This window comes from Cebidichthys violaceus, unplaced genomic scaffold (assembly GCF_023349555.1).
Source record: "Cebidichthys violaceus isolate CVI_PGR_0920_01 unplaced genomic scaffold, fCebVio1.0.p SCAF_58, whole genome shotgun sequence".
Taxonomy (NCBI): Eukaryota; Metazoa; Chordata; class Actinopteri; order Perciformes; family Stichaeidae; genus Cebidichthys; species Cebidichthys violaceus.
Genome location: NW_027176794.1, coordinates 359696 through 379908, shown reverse-complemented (window position 1 = coordinate 379908; position 20213 = coordinate 359696). Strand labels below are relative to the sequence as shown.

Sequence of the window (20213 nt, the reverse complement as noted above, 5' to 3'; positions counted from 1 at the left end):
TCTCCGCATTTTACTGCCACCTTTTGCGCTCTTTCCTGTCAGGCTTGATTCTGTCTCTCAGGTGAAACATCACAAATAAAGAATCTTCTCTTGGGCTACAGGACGCATTCATCCATAAGATGTGCTTGACCTGTAGCCTAACTTGGGCTGAGGCTGTAGCAGAACTTATATTGATCTATATCATCAACTAAGAAAATAAAACTGAGCAACACTCTTTGCAGTAAATTGTGAAAGGGCTCCATCTGGTGTAATATTGGAAAAATACATCAATAAATGTACATTTGATGTTCCAAGTTCAATGGCACTTTTATTTGTGGTTTTCCTGCATGCCTATTCTGCTTTGCTTGAAACTCTTCTCATCTGGATGTAGCATATAGACACACGTTTAAAAGTAAAATTAGCCTAATAATAGAAATATCTTTATGTTGTCTGATCACTGCTGTACATGGAGGTAATCATATCTTAGAGACACACAAATCAAAGATCAACAAATAGAAAAAAAGACTATTTATTAACGAAATGTCAGTTTTACCACAGCAGGAAATAATAACGCCCTGTGCTCACCAGTGTATTTGGCAGGTACAATGAATGACATAGTTACGTCACTCCCCGTTGTTACAAACAGGTTGCAGTCACGAAAACCACTGAATCAACCTCATGAGAGTCCGATTACAAACATCACCTTTCTGCTGACTGCGTTTTGTATTGAACAAGATAAAGAAAACGTCCAAATAAACTTCTGAACCAGAATGACTTTCAAACCGTTTCCTGTATTCAGATCAGACTTAAGACTTCAGATATTGATAAAAAGAAAAACATAAACAGAGAAGGCTGCCGCATGTTTCAATTGTACAGTGAATTTCTACTAAATATTATAAACCATCATAATCAACAAAGCGATCCTTCATTTCCATTTCCATTTTGATTAAATACCCCCCACATTATTTGGTTCTACATCTTTAGAATATTGGCGGCAACATGATTTTACAATTCATTTGGTCAAAAACAAACGTAAAGTTTTACTTATTTATGGAATTTGAAATCACCCCTTTCATTTAAAGCAGAGTGTGGTTGGACACAGCATCAAAAGTCACTGAGCCAGTCCAATTCTCAGCAATTAACCAAAATACCCAGATAGCACAATCTACTTGAGAACAAATTGAAAATGATTTCAGAGAATCAATCGTGTTATCTACAGCTACACTACATTTGATGTTTCCAGTGAAAACATTTGAGTTTCCTCAATCTTCGTAAAACTACAAGCAAGTGACTTCTTTGTACATTATTGTGAGGGATGAGATGCAACCTCTTCAAACTCCTTTCATGTCAAATTCCTTCTAACTTTCTCTAATAAAAAGGACACAATGCCACAACTCTACTTGTCTGACAAACACTATGAACTAATAATTTAATCCCTCGCTTAACTGACATTAGTGCAACTGTTTAGCTATTAAGAATGAATGTCTAAATACACAAAATGCTATAAAAAGTAAACTAAAAGGAGTATTTGCCTATTCATTAAGCAGCGCTACCGTTCTATATGCAAACACAGATTATTACCGTATGATTTCTGCGCTTATACGATCTTAGATCTACAGGTAGTGAGCGGTGTCATGAACCCTGAAGGAAGACAAAAACCTCAACCAAGTAAACATACATCAGGATATAAATAGCTGAACCCGATATGCAACACATTCAAGAACAATGGCGAACATATCGAAGCCTAATAGTGCAGTCAAACATTTTTGAAAATAGTATTTTACCCGTCGAATCAGTGCTTTCATATTCTTACCCACAGTTTACATTTTGACAATTCAGAGATCAATAGAAAAAAAAAACAGACAAACTAAAAGGTCTAAATTTGTAAAGATCATATAAAATGGGTCTTAAATGGAGTTCATGTGTTAAATTCTCCTTTTATCCCAAACTTTGTAAAGTAATATGCCATGAGACTCATACTCCCTCAGTATTGAATGTAGTTTCCATTAAGTCATTAAATAACAGAGCCCTTACATTTGAAACTTTGCAATGACTAGCTGAGCACTTGCCGGTGTATTTGTACATAAGTCAACACAATTAAACAAACTAAGAACAATTGTTACACAGTAAGGCATGAAACGACCCACAGCTGCACTTACATCTTTGCATCGGGTCGTTATTGTCACCTAAAGATCAACTAAATACAAATAAATCCATTCTTTGCTTCACTTGACTGTCACTGATATAAATCTACTGTCTGTTACAATCACCAACTGTCACTTAGCATTGATAAACTGATTATGTAAAGATAGTCAATGGCCTGTGCTAGCAGAAATAATACTGAGCTGAATGTGAGCAGAAATGAATCAAAAGCATGACCAGCTTCAACAGTTAGGGCTTAGATGAAATTATTGTTTCTAAATAAAAAAACACACCAATTCTGACTGAACAAAAATCCTTAATTTTCCTTTAAAACCTTTAAGGACAGGATGGCACAAACATGTTGTTTCTAAAACAGACATCTCCTTTTAGCTTTTCCGTTAGTATCTGTTTCCAGAGAGAACTGCATTTTACTGTATACTTTTTACAGTCTTGCAAACAAATGTACACAAAGTGCAAGTACATACTGTATACAAGAAACTTAATTGTCATTTTCCGTGATGACACAAAACTCGTGAATATGTTTTTTTTCTGTTAAAAACCCAAACAACATCTTCATAACTCCTGTGGATCAAGCCATCTGCTTGCCCGTCTTTCTCACCTGCACCGAAAGATCTGCGAGTGGTGCAACGCAGTAAAGTGTCCTCCGCTCCTCAGACCCCGCAGTCATTGGTTCTGTCTTGGAGTTTGCGGGTGAGGATGAGGAAGGTGGAGAGGGAGGCGACCGAAATGTGGAAGATCAGCTGCCACAGGTTCCTCGGGCCGAGCAGGTAGAGGTTGCATAGGACAATCGCGCTCAACAGAGTGAAGGACTTGGGTCTCTTCAGGGATGAGTGGAACAGGTAGAGGTGGCACTGTGGACGCAGACAGGTCATTGACACGGTGTCGGAGAGAGTTTGAACATGAGCGGGTTTAAGTTTGCAGTGAAAATGTGAAACTACAGTTACCTGCAACACACAGCAGGCAAACGCCAGAAGAAATGCCACAACATTCCATATACCTTCATAATCATCCTGTGTGTGGAAAAGGAAAACACATTTTTTTTTTCATTCAGACTGAAGTCTACATAATTTAAACTGCACCGCATTTATTTCACATTATAGCTGACTCACACAAGAGTGAAAAGTTGGCAGTTTTGTGCAGACCTCATCATTAACAAACCTCTGCTTTCACAGCAAAATGCACAGCAGCCAGTTCTGCCAGCCTAACATAATTAGTGTTAGCTTATACATGACAATTTCAAAATAAAATCCCCAACTAAACACGACAAAGCAAAGCCACAGCGCAGCATTCTTTCTATCAAACACTTTTTGAATATACATTATATTTATAGAATATTTATTAACACGCTGTACTCTTTTTTTTTTTTATATATTTGAAGCAGTGCCGATGGAATGGCACTGGCCATACCTGGAATGTGTACTCTATGAGGTGAACACCGCGGATTATGTTCAAAGATGCGCACACAATATTTAGGACCAGAGAGAGGATGCCTGGCGCTGTCACTGGTTGGAGTCTTCCATTCTGACCTGTTTAAACAAAAGAAAGTGAAACCATTTCCTCATTTCTGCATTACACAAACATGAAGTAATAAACCGCTGTATTGTAAATGCTATACTGTACAAGTCATAGGGTCAGTCTTACCAGACCCAGGACCTTGCTCCATGTGCCCATTTGCAGTGCCGTTGGTGAGCTCCACTTCCTCCAAGTTAATTACTTGCGGTGGATGGACCCTCAGATCCCCCTGGACCTCTGCCAATGTCACCTCCAGAGCCGGACCACCGCTCTGGTTGTAATGCTGCTTCAGCTTCTGAATGGTGCTGTCTGTCAATTTGCATCAACGTAACATTAGGATAAAGAAATGTATCTTTACTTTGCGGCATCACAGCACAGTAGCGTTGTTTGTCTTTCAACACATCATATTTGAATTCAGAGCGACATCCTTTGCAGTTCCATCCAATCTAGATGACAGCATTTCTCTTCCTACTCACCAAATTCCAAAAACGGATATGGCCTGGCTGCCAAGGCAACAACAGTGCTAGTGAAGCATGCTGTGAACTCCCAGCGCAGATCTTCCAGGAAGCAGAAGGCCTTAGCAACAGGGAGGCTGCAGTGGCACACGGTCATGTACGACACACCCTCTGAAGAGACGAAGCTGAACAGGTGAGAGGAGAAAAGGTGTTTTGTAAACAAACAGCCTGACGCAGTGTGACATGGATTCCCCTGTGATCAAATGGAACACATTCTGTCTCTCTTCTGCATCACAAAATCAAATATACATTCTCTTTAGAATTGTGTATTTTTGGCCTTAAAAAGAGCTCCAATGAAACAGTCTGCTGCTGCTTTACTTCCTGAATCCTTACTAGATGTTGAGCTCCCGGCCCTTGATGGTCCCTCTGTCAGGGAAACGGGCCAGTGTCTTGCTGATGGTCCTGAGCTGCTGCTTCCTCTCCTGGAGCTCGCGGTTGTGTTCAAAGTCTGTGGAGGCCGACAGGGGGAGTCCATCCCACACCCGGACCACAAAGGCAAACAGGATCAGAGACATGATCCACAAGGTCCATGGAGAACACACTGCCTACACGGGGTAAAGAGAAAGACCAGTATTGCTATGTTAGGGCTTTAACTACATTACTTTCATAATTTGACAATCATTCTATTGAATAATCATTTAATTTTGAACTATGAAATGTCAGGAAATAGTCACAAATGCTCATCACAAGTCCCTAAAGCCCAAACTGAGATATCTAAATGTTTTGTTCGTTTCCAATTGACGTACTGTATCAATGAATCATTTCAGCTCCATTTAGGTACACTTAGCTAAAACTATTAGTTTAATAAAACTGCCCTTAAACACATCCTATCTTCATGAAGGTTATAAGACATGTTGTTTAATCATAGTGAATTATTCTGAGAGGTGTAGTGAGCGTTTCTTAAATATTAGAAACTCGTATCGCTACTGCAATAGAAACCAGCAGCATCTCAAACGTCAACCTCCAAGTGACCATAAAGTTGAATTAGATACTACTATCAAACTTTTTCTCTTTATTATTTGAGCCGTTGAGATGTTTGTGTTAGACCACACTAGTTTCAGCAGGTGCACACATAGACTGAGTGTATATCACTAGTAAGAGCGTAGGTTTAAACATTGAGCAGTCTTGATCATGTTTGCTCTGCTTGCAAAACAAGGGAGATTTTAGTGTAAGTTAAATTATATACGTGTAGTAACACCTTACCTCATTGTCATCGGTTTCATGCTGCACCTTGTTACTTAGCTCCTAAAGGTTAGCTGACCGACGTTACAACATCATATAAAGGAAATACACCAGCTTCAGATACCCGTTACGAGTGCAATCGCATTATTTCTATTAACTGAGATTAATACAGACAATTTTAATAAGCTATTATTTACACATACGTAAGAAGTTTTATTAAATATAGCCAACGAGCTAACTTGAAATCGTTTTCCGGATACAACAAAACCACAACAAATCTTCTACGGATCCTCGAAGGGGACAAAAAACACATTCTCAACCAGTCGGAGTATCTATCATGCAAAGCCCCAAACCTCTTCACTTAAAAGTGAAGTTAGCATATAGTGATTGTCGGGTAGCTAATTGCCTGCATAGCTACTGTACAGAGGTTAGTTAACCCATGTAATTTGCAAATTATTTTCCAACGTTTCTTTAAATGTGAATGTAATTGCGGCATGAGAAAAAAAAATCTAACATGCGCTAGCGAATTTAAGATAGCGAACGGTATTAGCTGTTAGCTGTTAGCTCAAACGTTTGTGCTAGCTGTTGTTAGCTATGTAGCCCGTGATAATTTGCGGTTCTGTTATTGCTCTAAATATGGTTTCAACCTGTCGTTGTGAGTAAAATGTTTACCCCACTAACAGCTATCTTATGTTGAACAAGTCGTGAATGTGGACATAGTTACAAAGGCTAATACGCAGTGCTCTTTCTTGTTAGGATTGACCATATTTGTGCTGCATTAACATACATTTAGCTATACGTTATATTTCATGTATATGTAGCACGCATGACCTCAAATGTATGCAACTAAATACTTGACAATACTTCTCCTGAGGCTGTCTTTGCTGTCTATATTTAGCAGGGGAGTTTTACGACGTTACAATACACTGAAGCTTTGTAACGTGATACGAGTTAGACTATTAATGTATTTCTGTCAACATCTTCTATTGATCTCATTCGTGAATGCACATTTGCTGTGGAGTAACATACAGCAGAGTGCATCAGGAACAGTTCATGAGTTTGTTGACAAATTAAGTTGTCGAAATGTCTTCTTTATACTCTTCTGCAAGGGCTTTCTCTTTCCTTGTGGTTTGCAGCTATCAGTGGTCTGAAATGAGGTCCAGTAGAATAAAGCGTGTTCTCTGTTCCTCCTGTTAGACTACTATGCCAAGACACACCATGTGTGGTCATAATCTTTATATGTCAGCGCAGTGACTCTGCATTTTCTGAACAATATGTCGCCTGTCTCATGAGAAGATTACGTTTTTAATAAATACTTGCTGACAGATTATTGGATGCTCTGCTTTCTTGCAGACTTGCACTTTTCCAGCGAAACAATGTCTGGCAAAGGCAGAGGTGTTAGTCGTATGTATGTTGTGTGCACACAACCTGCTGACACACCACTTATTGGTGTGTAGATTTAAAAGAAAAGCTACGTTTGATTGTCTCTTTTTATGCAACAGGAGAGGAGCACTGACATTGAACAAGTTGAGGCAGCGTTATGGAAACATAATCTGGGTCGGAGTCATGATTTCCTAATCCTTTTGACAAGGGTAAACAGTGTGAGGTAGCCTCCTATCGTTGGTGTTTGCTTACATTGTTGTAGTGGCTACCAACACACCTTGAAGATGAACGTCCATCCACTCCCACTTTGACTATGTTGTGGACCAGGTTCAGTAGCAGCAGAACGTTGTGACACCACAAGTGGTCAGTGGATAAGAGTTAAAAATGTACAGCTAGGAAGCTGTGCTGTGCTTTGATTTGATTTGCATAGCCAGTACATTTCCCCGTATTTCTCCCCTCCCATCCTTCTCTCTCCTCCCCTTTCTATCCTCCCTCCCTGTCTTTTAGTCTCTCTACATTGTTTCCAACACACTCTTCATTGAAGGAGTACACTTCAGTAGCTTACTGCTTCTTTAAGAGAAGGGAACCTTATTATTTTTCCCTGCTTATTTTATTTTTTTTTGTACCCTTTCTACATTTTAGGTCATCGGACTTTGATCAGAATGGGGGTGAAAGACCGCCCTCAGTGCTACTTTGATGTGGAGCTCAACCGGGAGCCAGGTAAGAGAATTTAAAATCACTTCAGAGGTACGAGAATTAGTTAGACATGTAGACATACACATCAATAAAGATGTTTAAACTATGTATGTGGGTTGTTTTGTAACCTTTTGAGCTTCAGATTGATAATCATGTGGTTGTACAAAATGAAAGTGGAACACTTTGTGGCACACTGGCTTGGCAGACTGGTTTTGTAATTGTTACCGGTTCTGTACTGAATGGTGGTATTTAAGTCTAAGTCTGAGAAGCTATTAGCTATTGTACTCAGCTATTGTTGATCAGTTTAATGGCCTCAGGCTGGATAGCTGTTATTAAGTCAAATTTGGACAAAACAAACCCCCATCAGGCTCGTAAAAATAGTTTCAGATTTGCACCGAGCTATGGAAAAGTTTCTATAAGGCCTGAGCTTCACCACAGGATTCCTCTAAATGTTGGAGGCTAATTAGAAGTGTGCAGTGTAGTAACATTTGGGCTACTTGTAACTCTTAATTGTGTCCTTGGTCTATTCATTTTCTTCCCTCATTGTTTTTTTTTTGTAACGCCACATTTATGTTGACAAAGCCTCATTTACTCTCTAAATATTTCAAAAATGTTTGTAGCTACAAGGTGAAGTGAGCTAATATTGTTCCTTTTTTGCTTGTGTTTTGTAGTTGGCCGCATAGTCTTCCAACTCTTTTCCGATGTTTGTCCCAAGACAAGCAAAAACTTTCTCTGTTTGTGCACAGGTGAGTACCAGCGAAGGACAGGTTTTACTCTGTCTTTTGCAACATTTACTGCATTAACCAAATGTTGTTATTTTACCTATAAATCATAGCACTATAGTCCTCAATTCAATTTCAGTTGTGCTGTTGATTTCTCCTCAACACAACAATCATTTTCTGGTTTGAAATCGTGTCTGTCTCTTGTTGCATTTCACATCTCTTTCTAATATTTCCCTGTCTCTGCCAGAAAAATAATCATAATGAGTAGATCAAGAAATAACAATATGAGATGTGAATTGAAGATAAGAACCACGGTTTCACGCTACATGCCCCTCTCGTCATTTGATATCTGGAGCTAGTGGCTGTGGTCTGGTGTTGTCCAGCGACAGATGGAGTCACTGCACGGATAGAGGGTTCCTGGTCTGTCTCCCTCTACATATGTCATCCCACTGAGCAGAAGTAGTGGCGGTCTGCCTAGAGATAGCCATAAATCTGCAAACAGACTGCAAATCAATGCTCCATCTCATTTTTCACCCCGACTGGCCGAACGGGAATGTGATGCTGACAAGGGCAGACATGGGAGATGGTGGCTGGTTAGTCTGTTCCTTTTCCTGGACACTCAGACGCAACATAACACAGCGAGACACACAGCGAGACTCTCAGAAAGTCTCTAATGTGTCCTTTTTAGGAAGGGATCGGCTCACACTATTAGAAACTGAACCCTTGGAACAATGCTGAAACCAGTGAAGCAAAAAAATACTGAAAGATTAGCAACCTAAGCTGCCCATTTGAACAGCCAGCCCTCTGTCCTCGGAAAGCACCCTCGAACACATCAACACATCTAATGAAATCTCTGCTTTCGCCATAAGGGAAGGGAAACCTGGGAGGGCGATCGCTCTGGGGCAATATTCTGTCCCCCGTTGGTATCGTCTTAATTAATTCTGCAGGCCTGCACATGAGTTTTAACAACAGAATGCCTGAACAAAGGTTTCCAGTTTATTGAAATCCCCATGTTGCTCTTGTTACGGTTTCCGTTCTGTTGGATGGTTGGTGTTGGACGAGAGCTCACTTAACATGCATGTAATTACAGGTGAAAGGGGAGCTGGCAAAATCACAGGGAAAAAGCTGTGCTACAAAGGCTCCACTTTTCACAGAGTTGTGAAGAACTTTATGGTCCAGGGAGGCGACTTTACTGAAGGTACAGTAAGAATGTCGTACAACCTCATTTCATTTGAAAGTGTGTGTTTGTAAGACATGTCTGCTGGTTTCATTTTTTTTAACATACAATTCAATGGAAAGCAACGGCTGTGGGAAAAAAAAAAAAATGCTGCAAAAATGTTTTTGATGATGGTTAATTTTTTTGCATTGTTTCTCAGCTACTGGTATAGATAGACACTATTAGTCAGTGAGTGGCAGCATGTTTATGGCAGTAATTCATGAGGCCATACATGGCAGCCTCTTCAAAAATATGTCCCATACACACGCATTAACCACTTTGTCCAAAATGCACTTTTTCTGCAGACAGTGTTTTTTTTTTCCCTGTAATTTGCTAAATGACATAATTGCGTTCATCTCTGCAGGAAATGGAAGAGGGGGAGAGTCCATATACGGTGGCTACTTTGAAGGTAATGTGAATATCTAATTATCTCTAAAAACAGTCTCCATTATTGATGTCTCTTAGCTACTTTTGCATGAGCAAAATGTTGCATGTGCCTGTTGTGGTATTAATGGGTTTCTTGTGTATGACTCTGTTGACGTTCACTTTTCCATTGTATAGTGCTGTCTTCTATTTAGTAACAGTAGTGGGCTTTATCAAATCCGCATGGAGAATAGGTATTACTGAAAGCTACAATCTACCTGCCTAAAATGTTTCAACATATTCTTTTATTTATAGAGTGGTCTTTTGCAAAATGAGAAGGTAAGAGATGTACACAGCTCAGTAACACCATGTCAACATTGTCCCCACCACCTTCCTCTGTCAGTCAAAACAGTGCAAATGTTTGCAGTGGCGCAGATGCAAATTTGCGCTGAAGGGATGTCACAGGAGTTTCTATTCAGACGGCTACCCTGAGCCTCGTGCTGCTCAAGTTACTTTTAATGTTACATAAGTGGTATTTATAGCTATATGGCTGCTCTGACATGTAGTCACATACAGGCTGCAGGCTAAATAGGAAGACTCATAAAGTACCACAGTGGCAATAAGATATTTATAATGTATTATATTTAAATAAAGATTTGGAAAGCGTTTTGGGTTTTCCAAATTAGAATAGCCTTTTTAAATGCAAATAACTTGATGATCTTTATGAGTGAACTTCCGTGGTTTTATTAAGTATTTACGTTCACGCTAGTGTGTGTGTGTGTGTGTGTGTGTGTGTGTGTGTGTGTGTGTGTGTGTGTGTGTGTGTGTGTGTGTGTGTGTGAGAGAGAGTGAGAGAGAGAGACCGTTTATCCAAAGCATTCAGTATGTTTGGTTCACGTTGTGCTAAGGAGACTTGAGACCTGCTTTCAGTAGGTGATTCAGAATAGTGAGCAGCTACTTTTCCTTGTTTACATGACTGTCAGACACTTGCTTTTACAACTGCTACATCTTCTTCTGCTTTACAATACATTCGCTATTTCTGAAAATCTGCTCAAACCCTTTTTGAATCCAAAACCATTGAGGATTTTTTGAATGATCCTGGATCCTGGGGATAATGTAACCTTGATGAGAAGAAATGCAAAAGATAGATAATCCATCTCAAGCAAGCAATGTGCGTCCTATAGCCTGTTAAAATGAATGGAAACCTATATAATATTATAGAATAGGTCAGAATGATGTAACATATTCGTGATTTGTAGTTAATAGTTTAAATCATACAAAACCAGTTTGGCAAAGGACTAGAAGAAGCAAACAAACATTTTCATAAAACTGTACCTGTATGGAAGGACAGGTTGGCGAGGCAATGATTAGATTGTTGGTTAAAAATGGTTGTTGTTTTTGTCTTGTTCTTCCCTGAATATTTCCGTTGTTATGTATCAGAGAACGCGCTCTGACACTTCGATCCCTCTTTCTCTGCTGCCAACAGATGAGAACTTCATTCTCAAACACGACAGAGCCTTCCTGTTGTCGATGGCCAATCGCGGGAAGGACACCAACGGTTCCCAGTTCTTCATGTGAGCAAACACTCTGCACCTTTTTAATAACTCCACCATTTAACTGACAGGTCACTTACATTATTTATTTGATTTCTGTCCCTTTTTGAAACTGTAGAGTAGAACTTGTCATTGAGTGTGAAAGTCATCCACCTCCCTCTCTTGTGTGTAGTTGATTTTCAAAGGGAAACATGGATTCATTCTTTTTCACCTACAAATGTGTTACATTTTTTCTCTTGCCGTTTTTGTGTAAAATTTACAGAAACTCTAGCATCCTGCTCTTCCAAGGTAATGTGTCTCCAAGGCTGCGTTTCTCTCTCTCTCTTTCTCCTGACTGTATTTGTCATTCACTAGTTTGTATTTCCAACTATTCTACAGTACAGTGTTCATTTTAGATATGTTTTGAACGATATTCACGATTATTTGACTTTCTTTATCACTAAAACAGGTTGTCACCATAAGTTAGAAATTAATAAAAAAAAAAAACTCTTGAAGCACAAAGGAGATCAAAATAGTCATATAATTGCCGACACTCGGTTGTTGAGGGTTTCTTTTGCCTGTTCATGGCTGTTTTATGATAGAACAGCCCAAATTGCGAGTGTTTTTCTAAATTGATTTGCAGTCAAATATCATTAAACAAATGACAAACTCTTCACCTTTTGATATTTTTCCTGTAGTTCAGTAGCACCCGCACTTTGTTGAAGTTGCATGTTTAATCCTTATTCTTTTCCTCCTTTTTCTCCCTTTCTCATGACCCTAACCACTGCCGTTGGTTGACCTTCCCTCGCTTCTTTGTTGGATTTTCCGCAAATCAGCACAACCAAGACGGCGCCTCACCTCGATGGGTAAAAATCCAACGTCACTTTGGCACTCACAGTTAACAGTGAACCTTCATGTATTGATTTCCGGGGCCTTTGAAGACACTGAAACCATGGAATAGTCACGTTTCTGTCTTTCTTCCCTCTGTGCAGAGTCCACGTCGTCTTTGGTCTCGTCATCTCAGGCTTTGAAGTGATAAAGAAGGTTGAAGGGCTGAAGACTGATTCAGCCAGCAGACCCTACGCTGACGTCAGAGTGATGGACTGTGGACAACTTATCACCAAGTCCGCTAATGATGGTACGTTTTGTTGGCTGATCTGCGTTTTCTTAGAAGTTTGGGGTTAGCTTTATTCTTGTCTTTTATTGCTGTCAACAAATCCAATTTAAAGGCCATAATGAGACTTACCTACTCTTTTTCTGGCACTCAGCCCCAAGCTCATTCGTTCCTAATGAAGATTAAAAACGTAATAAATGTGTCACAAATACATTGTTCAATTTTACAAAATGCTCAGTAATTTCTATTTAATTCTTAGCAAACACTAAACTTAAATAGAAGGACATGGGGACTATTTTCAGCAACTAATTAAAACAGTGTTTCTCATTTATGTGTTTATAATCATGTTGGACAACAATGGAGCTCAGAGGAATAAGCTGCATCAGGTGCAGTAAGAGTACTGTGTCTGGTGTATATTAGTCTCGCACGACCAGACCATCCTCCACAGGGCTGAGTCTAAAGAAAGGTCTGACTCCACACATTATCATTCTGGTACAGAGGGAAAAAGAAAACGCTCTGGCTTGTTTGTGTTTCTTTTAAACCAATCACAGCTGTCGTGGGCGGCTCTTAAGCCCAGGATGCAGCGACTGTGACCTTTCAAAATAGATAGCGTCAACTTGTATCCGTTCTTAAAGGACCGGTGTGTAGGATTTAGTGGCATCTAGTGGTGAGATTGCAGATTGCAGATTCCAAGCGCATCAAACTACGGTGGCCTTCAGGTAATGTAAAAACAGGAAAGGTCCGCTCTAGAGCCAGCGTTTAGGTTTGTCTATATGAAGAGCTCATTCTAAGCTAATGAAAATACGATACTTGCATTCAAATTTAGATGATTGTACACTAATGAATATTAAATCCCATCACCGCTGATAGATCTCTCAACATCCTTAAAGAGATGTCATCCATTAGTTCTTATTCTTTTAGTTTTATCTCCTGTAGGGAATAACGTGTTGCATATGCTTGTAACTGGGTCATATTTTGTGCAATATGTAATGCCACACACACACACACACACACACACACACACACACACACTGGCATTAGTTACAGGGCGTGTAACCTGATCTTTTGTTTAATGGGGATCAGTGAGGTGATCTCTGTGAAGTTCAGTTGGCATCTGCCCACCTGACTCTGCCAGGCCTGCTTTCATTGCCCCCGACATACCGAATGGGATCAAGCGAAGCTTTATCTTTAGTGCTACACCACCCTAAAAGTGACTCCTGCCATTGAAATGACATGCACGCCCTTTATGTTTCATTCTTCAGTACTTGAAGGCAAAAGGAAAAGGAGCTCCCACTCTGCTGACTCGTCCCTCAATTCCCACGACTCGTCCTCGCCATTTTCCTCTTCCGTGGGATCTGAAAGCGAATCGGATGAAAAGTACGAACACCGCAAGCACAAGAGACACGCAAAGAGGAAACGGTCTAAAAAGAAAAGGAGGGAATCAAGAAAGGAGAAGAACATTGATGTTCGGCCGGCCGAGCAAAGGTAGTTTTCTTTACCTGCTAATTACTCGCGTGAACCTCCGGTCTGATCTGTATATTCAAGTATAAATACAAGTGATGACACGATTCACTGAGAGATGGGTTTGTCCCATTTTGTGTCGTTGAAGCTCTCACAGTCCTGTGGAGCGAGAGGTGCTGGAGGGAGACTGTGAAGTGGAGGCAGAGAAGGAGCAGAGTGGGAGGAGAGAGAAGCCGGTGGTCCGACCGGAGGAAATCCCACCGGTGCCAGAGAACCGCTTCCTGCTGCGTCGGGACATGCCGTCTCAGGAAGATAAAACGGAGATGTACGTTTTAAAAAAATATATATTTCTGTTTATTCTGTATATACTTAAGTACTCAACCATAGGTGTTTACTTTGAAATTTGATCTTTTCAGAGTTGAGAAAGAAGAAACGTCTGTTTCGACTGACCCGAAACCAGCAGTGTCCAAGTCTGGACGGAAGATCAAAGGCAGAGGGACAATGGTATGCTCACCTCAGCTAACAACAGAGATTTGCATACTCCGATGATCCGATCCGGTGCTCATGTAGTATTTGTTCATGGAGTAGTCTGCTTGTTTGACTAATTGACACATACCCAAACTTTTTCATAATATGTCCCCTTTAAGACAAGGAACCTTTTAAGCACAACCTCAGCAAGCTCCATAAAGAGTTTTGATGTATTCTTTTAAATGCAGTTTGAAGTAGCATTATATTGTTTCTTTGTTGCAGAGATATCACACCCCGACAAGGTCTAAATCACGCTCTGCATCAGTGGAAGAACGTGGCAGCAGTGAAACTCCACCACATTGGAAAGAAGAGATGAAGAGAACCAAAGTGTATCAACCGCCGAGCATTGAGAGATGGAGCAAAGGAGACAAGTAGGACTTACTGTTTGACTGTAACTTCAAACATCAGGTATTTCTTTAGTCTTCTTCATGCATCTTTTGACTTAACAGATTGAATGACCATTCCTCAAGCAGATGGGAGGACAGGAGTGACTCTGCGTGGTCCCGGTCTGCAGAGCACTCCTCAGACCGCAGCTCTGAGAGGTCCAGCCTGCGCCGCCAACAAGTGAAAGAGAAGAAGAAAGCCAAACACAAGAAGAAGGCCAAAAAACGGAAGCGTGGCAAGAAGAAGAGCTCCGAGAGCAAACCTCAAGAGCCTTTCCCGTCAGTGGGTGAGAGGTCAGTGTCCTCGGAGAGGAAGTCCAGAAGATCCCGTTCTAAAACCCGCTCCTCTTCAAATCAGCATAATTCATCAACTCGGAGGAGACGGCGGTCCTCGCCATCTTTCAGAGACTCACGGTCCTACTCTAGATCCTACTCATCAAGTCAGTCCAGATCTAGAGGGAGGTCTAGATCATATTCAAGATCCAGAAGCCTTTCGAGGTCTAGAGGTCGGTCTTTGTCTAGGTCCAGATCTCAGTCCTATTCTCGATCCCGGTCTAGATCCAGGTCAAAATCCAGATCCAAGTACAGATCTAGATCTTTGTCTCCACCCAGAAAGAAGAGTTTATCCAGATCCCCGAGAAAGAGGAAAGCCAGCAAGAACAAAGCGGACTCCATAATGTCCGAGAAGCTTCCAGAGAGCAAAGTCCCACCTGTCCCCAGACTCCCGAGTGTCCCGGCTCCCGAAAGTGCCCCTGTGATCCCAATGAGTGACAGTCCCCCACCCTCACGCTGGAAACCCGATCAAAAGCCCTGGAAGCCCTCTTACATCCACATTCAGGAGATTAAAGCTAAAGTAGCTCCCAGCTCCTCTACTGGACAAACAGTGAAAACAGAAAAGGCTCAGGCTCCCATTACGCCAAAGTGTCCGCCAGGTGACTCTGAAAGCCACAAACCTGCAGGGCGCCCATTCAGCAGGTCCTCCAGAAGCAAGTCCTACAGCCGCTCATACAGTCGCTCAAGGAGCAGAAGTTATAGTGGGTCCAGGTCCAGATCCCCTCATAAGTATAAAAGCAGATCATCCTCCGGCAGCAGATCAGACTCTGAAAACTCCCAGAAAACATGCAGCAACAAGAAGAGTTCACTGGACAAGGAATGGAAAGAGTATTACAGCTCTCTGAGGAGGATCAAAAATGTAGATAAGTACATTTCCCTCCACAGCAGTCAAGAGCCAGGATCGGAGAAGAGGCCGAGCTGTGAGCCGGACGTCAGTGACTCGAGGAGAAGTGGCTCTTTGGAGAAAATAAAAGAGAGCAGCAGCTCACAGGATCAAGAAACAAAGCAGTGCAGCTCCATGCTGGCGGAGCGCTTTAACAGCAGGTCTGAATGGGATAGTGACAGTGATAAAGTCAGCCAAAGCAACAGTGCTAGCCAGTCAAAAAAGCAGAAACAAGCAGTTCAGTCCAATGAAATTCTTGATAAGAAGTTGTCTGCTCTTACTGGCTGGAATTCAGAAAGTGATTGTGAAAATGTAACCGCCAGGACATTGGCCATATCCGAAAAAGAGGAAGGGGAGGCTAGTTCGGAATCGGAGAACGAGACTTCCAGGAAGACGTCGGAGGCAGCGGTCGCACTCGCACACAGGGTCGCTGCTGCATCCGCTCAGCCAGAAGAAAGTCCTGAGAAGGCCTCGGAGCCAGAGAAGCACAAGAGCAAAAAGAAAGCCAAACGTAAGCATAAACACAAGAGAAGAAGTGAGAACAAAAGCGGCTCCCGTCACAGTAAGGACAAAGGAAAGAGATCAAAGAGGAAGCATCAGAGGCTCAAGGAGACTTTTCACTGGCAGCCTCCTTTGGAGTTTGGAGAGGAGGAAGAGGAGGACGAATTAAAACGAGAGAAACCTAGTCCCGGTAGAGTTGTTAAAGAACGGCCTGGTGTGGGCAGCGCGAATGAGAAATCTTTAAACAAGATTCCTAAAACAGAAAAACAAAAAGCAAAAGAATGTATCAACAAAAACCCCAAACACACTGAACTCCATCTTCAGTCATCCAAGAGGAACGGGGCTAATTTACCCAGCGTCAAAGAGGAAGAGTCATTAGATGACATGGACATTTGTACACCAGAGCATGGCGCTGATATTGTAGAGCATCCGGCCACACAGGATTTTTATAAGAGCGAGTTAACCCTAAAATCTACCTCAAGGTCTTCAGATGTGGCGGGTAGAGAGAGTGCTTTGCCCCACAGCAAAGAACAGCCTTCTGTTACCTCCACAGCTACAGCTGGTGGACCGCAAGATGAAGCGGCCACCGGCGGACCCGCCGGCACTGCAATTCATTTCAAATGGAGGCCTTTGAAAGGAACGTCGGCTCTCCAGAACGCGAATGCGCTGCCCGTCGCCACGAAACACGTCCAACTTCAAGAGGCTCCCAACGCGCAGCAGGGAGTGAGAATGGAGATAAAAAGCAAAAGCCGGGTCCGGCCGGGATCTCTGTTCGACGAGGTGCGTAAGACGGCGCGGCTCAACCAGAGGCCGAGGAACCAGGAGAGCTCCAGCGAGGAGAGGTCGCCGTCTGTGGGGAACCCGCGGTGCCCGAAGAACTCTCGCTCGGCCTCCAGCCACCGGTCCCGCTCCAGAGGCTGGTCCCACTCCTACAGCAGGTCCAGGAGTCGATCCCGCAGCTCCAGCTACTCTTCCAGGTGAGACAAAGAAGCACTTTTGATGAAACGAGGAGCGTGAGGGCCAATACTTGGAGGGGCCCCTTGGACAATATTCAGTATAAAAGCTTAAATCCGTGTTGTCTATTTACAGACTTTTTGTGATTCGTTATTTCAGGAGCCGCAGTAGGAGTCAGAGGAGGCGTGGAAGAGGACGGTCGCGCTCTCGTAGCAGCACATACCGGAGTTACAGGAGTCACAGGTACACCCTGAAACACGGATTAAATAATTTGTTGTGGCACCTTAAGGGGTCTCAGTGGGGAAGAGAACCACATAGAGAAGACACCTTGGAGCTATGCTCTTTATTTTACATTTCAGTCTTGTGAAGGAACTCTTCACCGTATCAAAACATCAGGTTTCTTTTTGCTTTTTTCTTCTATCAGTCGGACGTCCAGTAGAAGTCATTCCAGAAGTCGCTCATATAATCGCCGTCGGAGATCCAGGTGTGTGAGCTGTTTAATGGTCTAACGGACAGAAGTAGAACTGTTGGATTGTTCATGTGAGAGGTCACTGAGTCTTCTTCATCACAAATACAAACATGATCATGTAAACAACATGTTCAAGATGAAACACAGATTAATCAAGCAGAAAAGGGCTTTTGTGTGAAGACATTAGAGATAAAACAAGTTCATTAATTCTATTGGCTATTTTAATTAATCATTTTTTCAAGCAAATTGAAGATTTGCTGCTTTTTTTTCTTTGTCTTGTGTGATAGTAAAAATATGTTTCCTCAGGTTTGTTGGACAAAATTAGATAAGACACATTATTCGCCTTTTTTCTTAAATTTTATGGACCAAAAGAAAAGTTGTATCAAGAAAACAATCAGCAAATGATTAAAATAATTGCTAGTCGCAGCCCTAGAAGAGATCAATCTTATCTGTAGTCCTTAAGTATCGTATCTAGCGTGAAGCAGGAAGAACCGATCCATGTTATTCTCTGAGCTGTGCCGGGTATTTATAATACAATCAGTGATGGTTCTTTATCTTCATGCCAGGACTTCTGTTTTTTTCTTTCTTGTAAAACCAAGTAGATCCGTGTGAATGGAACGCTCTCCTGGAGACGTTCCTAAAAATAATAATCCGTCTGTATGTTAACGCAGGTCGGACTCCTACGACAGCTATTCCAGTCGGAGTCGGAGTGCGAGCCGGAGACGAGGGAGCAGACGAAGTGACAGCTACAGGAGCTCAGACCGCCGATCCCGGTAAGACGCTAAGCATACAGTAAAGCAAAGGCATACAGTAAAGTGTGTGTGTGTGCATGCAAAGTAATGTTTTTCCTCGACGTCTCTTGCTTGCAGGTCGTACCGCTCCTCCAGCCGCAGCTCTTCCAGCAGTCGGTACAGTTGAGCCTCGGGGCAGGTCGTTGGTTTAAAGACCGCCGGGAGTCTGGACACTCTGCAACGCACGCTGTCACTGTTATCATGAGGAGAAGTCCTCGTCCATCTGGACACTAGTTTAATACCGTACTGTACGACAGGCTGAGGAAATTAATGTTATAGAATGTAAATAAATAAACCACTTTACAAGCAGATCTTCTTCTTTTAGGGACCGTCACAGCAGAGAACTACAGCCTATAAAGAACAATTTATATGTGAAAAAGAACACAAGAAATAAGCTATATGTATTTTATATTGCATATTTGTATATTCCTTTTCTACTTCAGTTTTTTTTACACTGAAATGTACAAGTATTCTACTGTAAGTGTCTAATCCTCTCAGTTCTGACGTCTGTGAGGGGTTAGTGGGTGTAGGTTGAGGTTCTGCCTTAAATTCAGTCTTTTATTTCTTGTTCAATAGAAGAAGCAGTTTCAAGCTGTAATTTGTCTTCGTTCCAAACGTTTATTACTGGATCATGAATGTTAAAAGCTGTTCTCAAAGTATAATAAGTCTGATCTATATTTTATTCAAACAGTTTTGAATGTTTACACGTAATAAATACCACAGCATCTTAAGCCTTCGTTCTTTTATCTCACTGTGTCCAGTGGATAGTCGTGCAGAGATGGCGCCATCTAGCTTTCATTTCAGAACTGCAGCTCGTGTCTACCTGTGAGATCAATCCGGCGAGCTGCACTGTAAGGACTTCGTCCCTGCAGATTTAGGTTTATGCATTATATCATGTCAAACACTACAAATGCACTTACCAAATAATCATTGTAGTTTTCTTATTATAGAGTCCCCTTGTCATTTTTGTCTATTAAATGTCATGCAATTAGAAGAATCAGATTAATGCATCTCTAATTTCTCTCACCTCATTGGAGTAAGAAAAAAGTGTGAAACAGCTCCATTAAACTATTGTTCACACTGAGAACTAATTTAAAATGTGTTCCCTCTTTGCTAATATTTACATACACTTAGATCTGCTGGTGTGTGAGCTCCTGTCTCTTACTTTTGTGAGCTGCCAGAAACCAAGAACCGTCCATCGGATACAAACCCTATTGAATTGCTTCAGCGACTCCATTTTTGTATCTGCAAGTGCCGAAGTGCAGGCAGTGAATACATCTACAGCTCAGGTGTGTTTTGTATGGATGACTCATACAAATCTGTCAGAATACATCATGTGATGCACAGGTGGATACGATGAATGGATTTGACGCTGACGTAGAGGTAATATAAAGTATCTTTTAATACTTTTTACACATGTATTTAACGAGGAAGAGTAAAATACCAAGCCTAAATAAAGCAGCCATTTCTAACCTTTGAAAGACAAATGGATCAAACGATGATAAACAGTTTTAGAAAGGAAGTTATTTCAGG

General features: G+C 41.5%; 2 protein-coding genes across 7 annotated transcripts; one reads left to right on the top strand and one right to left on the bottom strand.

Annotated features, from left to right (window-relative positions):
- Nucleotides 1-489: 489 nt before the first annotated feature.
- Nucleotides 490-5623, bottom strand: sec22c (SEC22 homolog C, vesicle trafficking protein). Its single transcript, XM_068732359.1, has 7 exons — nt 5373-5623; nt 4503-4714; nt 4131-4294; nt 3784-3963; nt 3550-3668; nt 3087-3152; nt 490-2993 (listed from the first exon to the last, which is right to left on the bottom strand). Exons 2-7 carry the CDS (start codon nt 4682-4684, stop codon nt 2793-2795), a joined length of 912 nt encoding a protein of 303 aa, XP_068588460.1. The 5' UTR covers nt 4685-4714; nt 5373-5623; the 3' UTR covers nt 490-2792.
- Nucleotides 5624-5683: 60 nt separating this feature from the next.
- nktr (natural killer cell triggering receptor) lies at nt 5684-19411 on the top strand. Of its 6 annotated transcripts, XM_068732228.1 has the most exons (17): nt 5684-5778; nt 7377-7454; nt 8102-8176; nt 9243-9350; nt 9733-9777; nt 11218-11305; nt 12100-12129; nt 12256-12401; nt 13640-13862; nt 13987-14163; nt 14255-14342; nt 14589-14737; nt 14816-17443; nt 17580-17663; nt 17845-17904; nt 18561-18662; nt 18759-19411. In XM_068732228.1, the coding sequence occupies exons 2-17, from the start codon at nt 7397-7399 to the stop codon at nt 18805-18807; spliced, it is 4110 nt and encodes a 1369-aa protein (XP_068588329.1). In that variant the 5' UTR covers nt 5684-5778; nt 7377-7396; the 3' UTR covers nt 18808-19411. The 6 variants fall into 6 exon arrangements, with proteins under 6 accessions (XP_068588329.1, XP_068588330.1, XP_068588328.1 ...); XM_068732229.1 differs by lacking the exon at nt 5684-5778 and having other exon boundaries at nt 7246-7454; nt 14840-17443; XM_068732227.1 differs by lacking the exon at nt 5684-5778 and having other exon boundaries at nt 7246-7454.
- Nucleotides 19412-20213: the final 802 nt, after the last annotated feature.

Excerpts from the sequence above, each read along its gene's own strand:
- sec22c (XM_068732359.1), bottom strand. The coding sequence starts at position 4,684 with ATGTCTCTGATCCTGTTTGCCTTTGTGGTCCGGGTGTGGGATGGACTC. Across the intron at positions 4,295-4,502 it reads GGCCGGGAGCTCAACATCTA|CTTCGTCTCTTCAGAGGGTG; the intron begins GTAAGGATTCAG and ends TCACCTGTTCAG. Across the intron at positions 3,964-4,130 it reads ATATCCGTTTTTGGAATTTG|ACAGCACCATTCAGAAGCTG; the intron begins GTGAGTAGGAAG and ends GCAAATTGACAG.
- nktr (XM_068732228.1), top strand. The coding sequence starts at position 7,397 with ATGGGGGTGAAAGACCGCCCTCAGTGCTACTTTGATGTGGAGCTCAAC. Across the intron at positions 9,351-9,732 it reads GGGAGGCGACTTTACTGAAG|GAAATGGAAGAGGGGGAGAG; the intron begins GTACAGTAAGAA and ends TCATCTCTGCAG. Across the intron at positions 14,738-14,815 it reads AGATGGAGCAAAGGAGACAA|ATTGAATGACCATTCCTCAA; the intron begins GTAGGACTTACT and ends TTGACTTAACAG.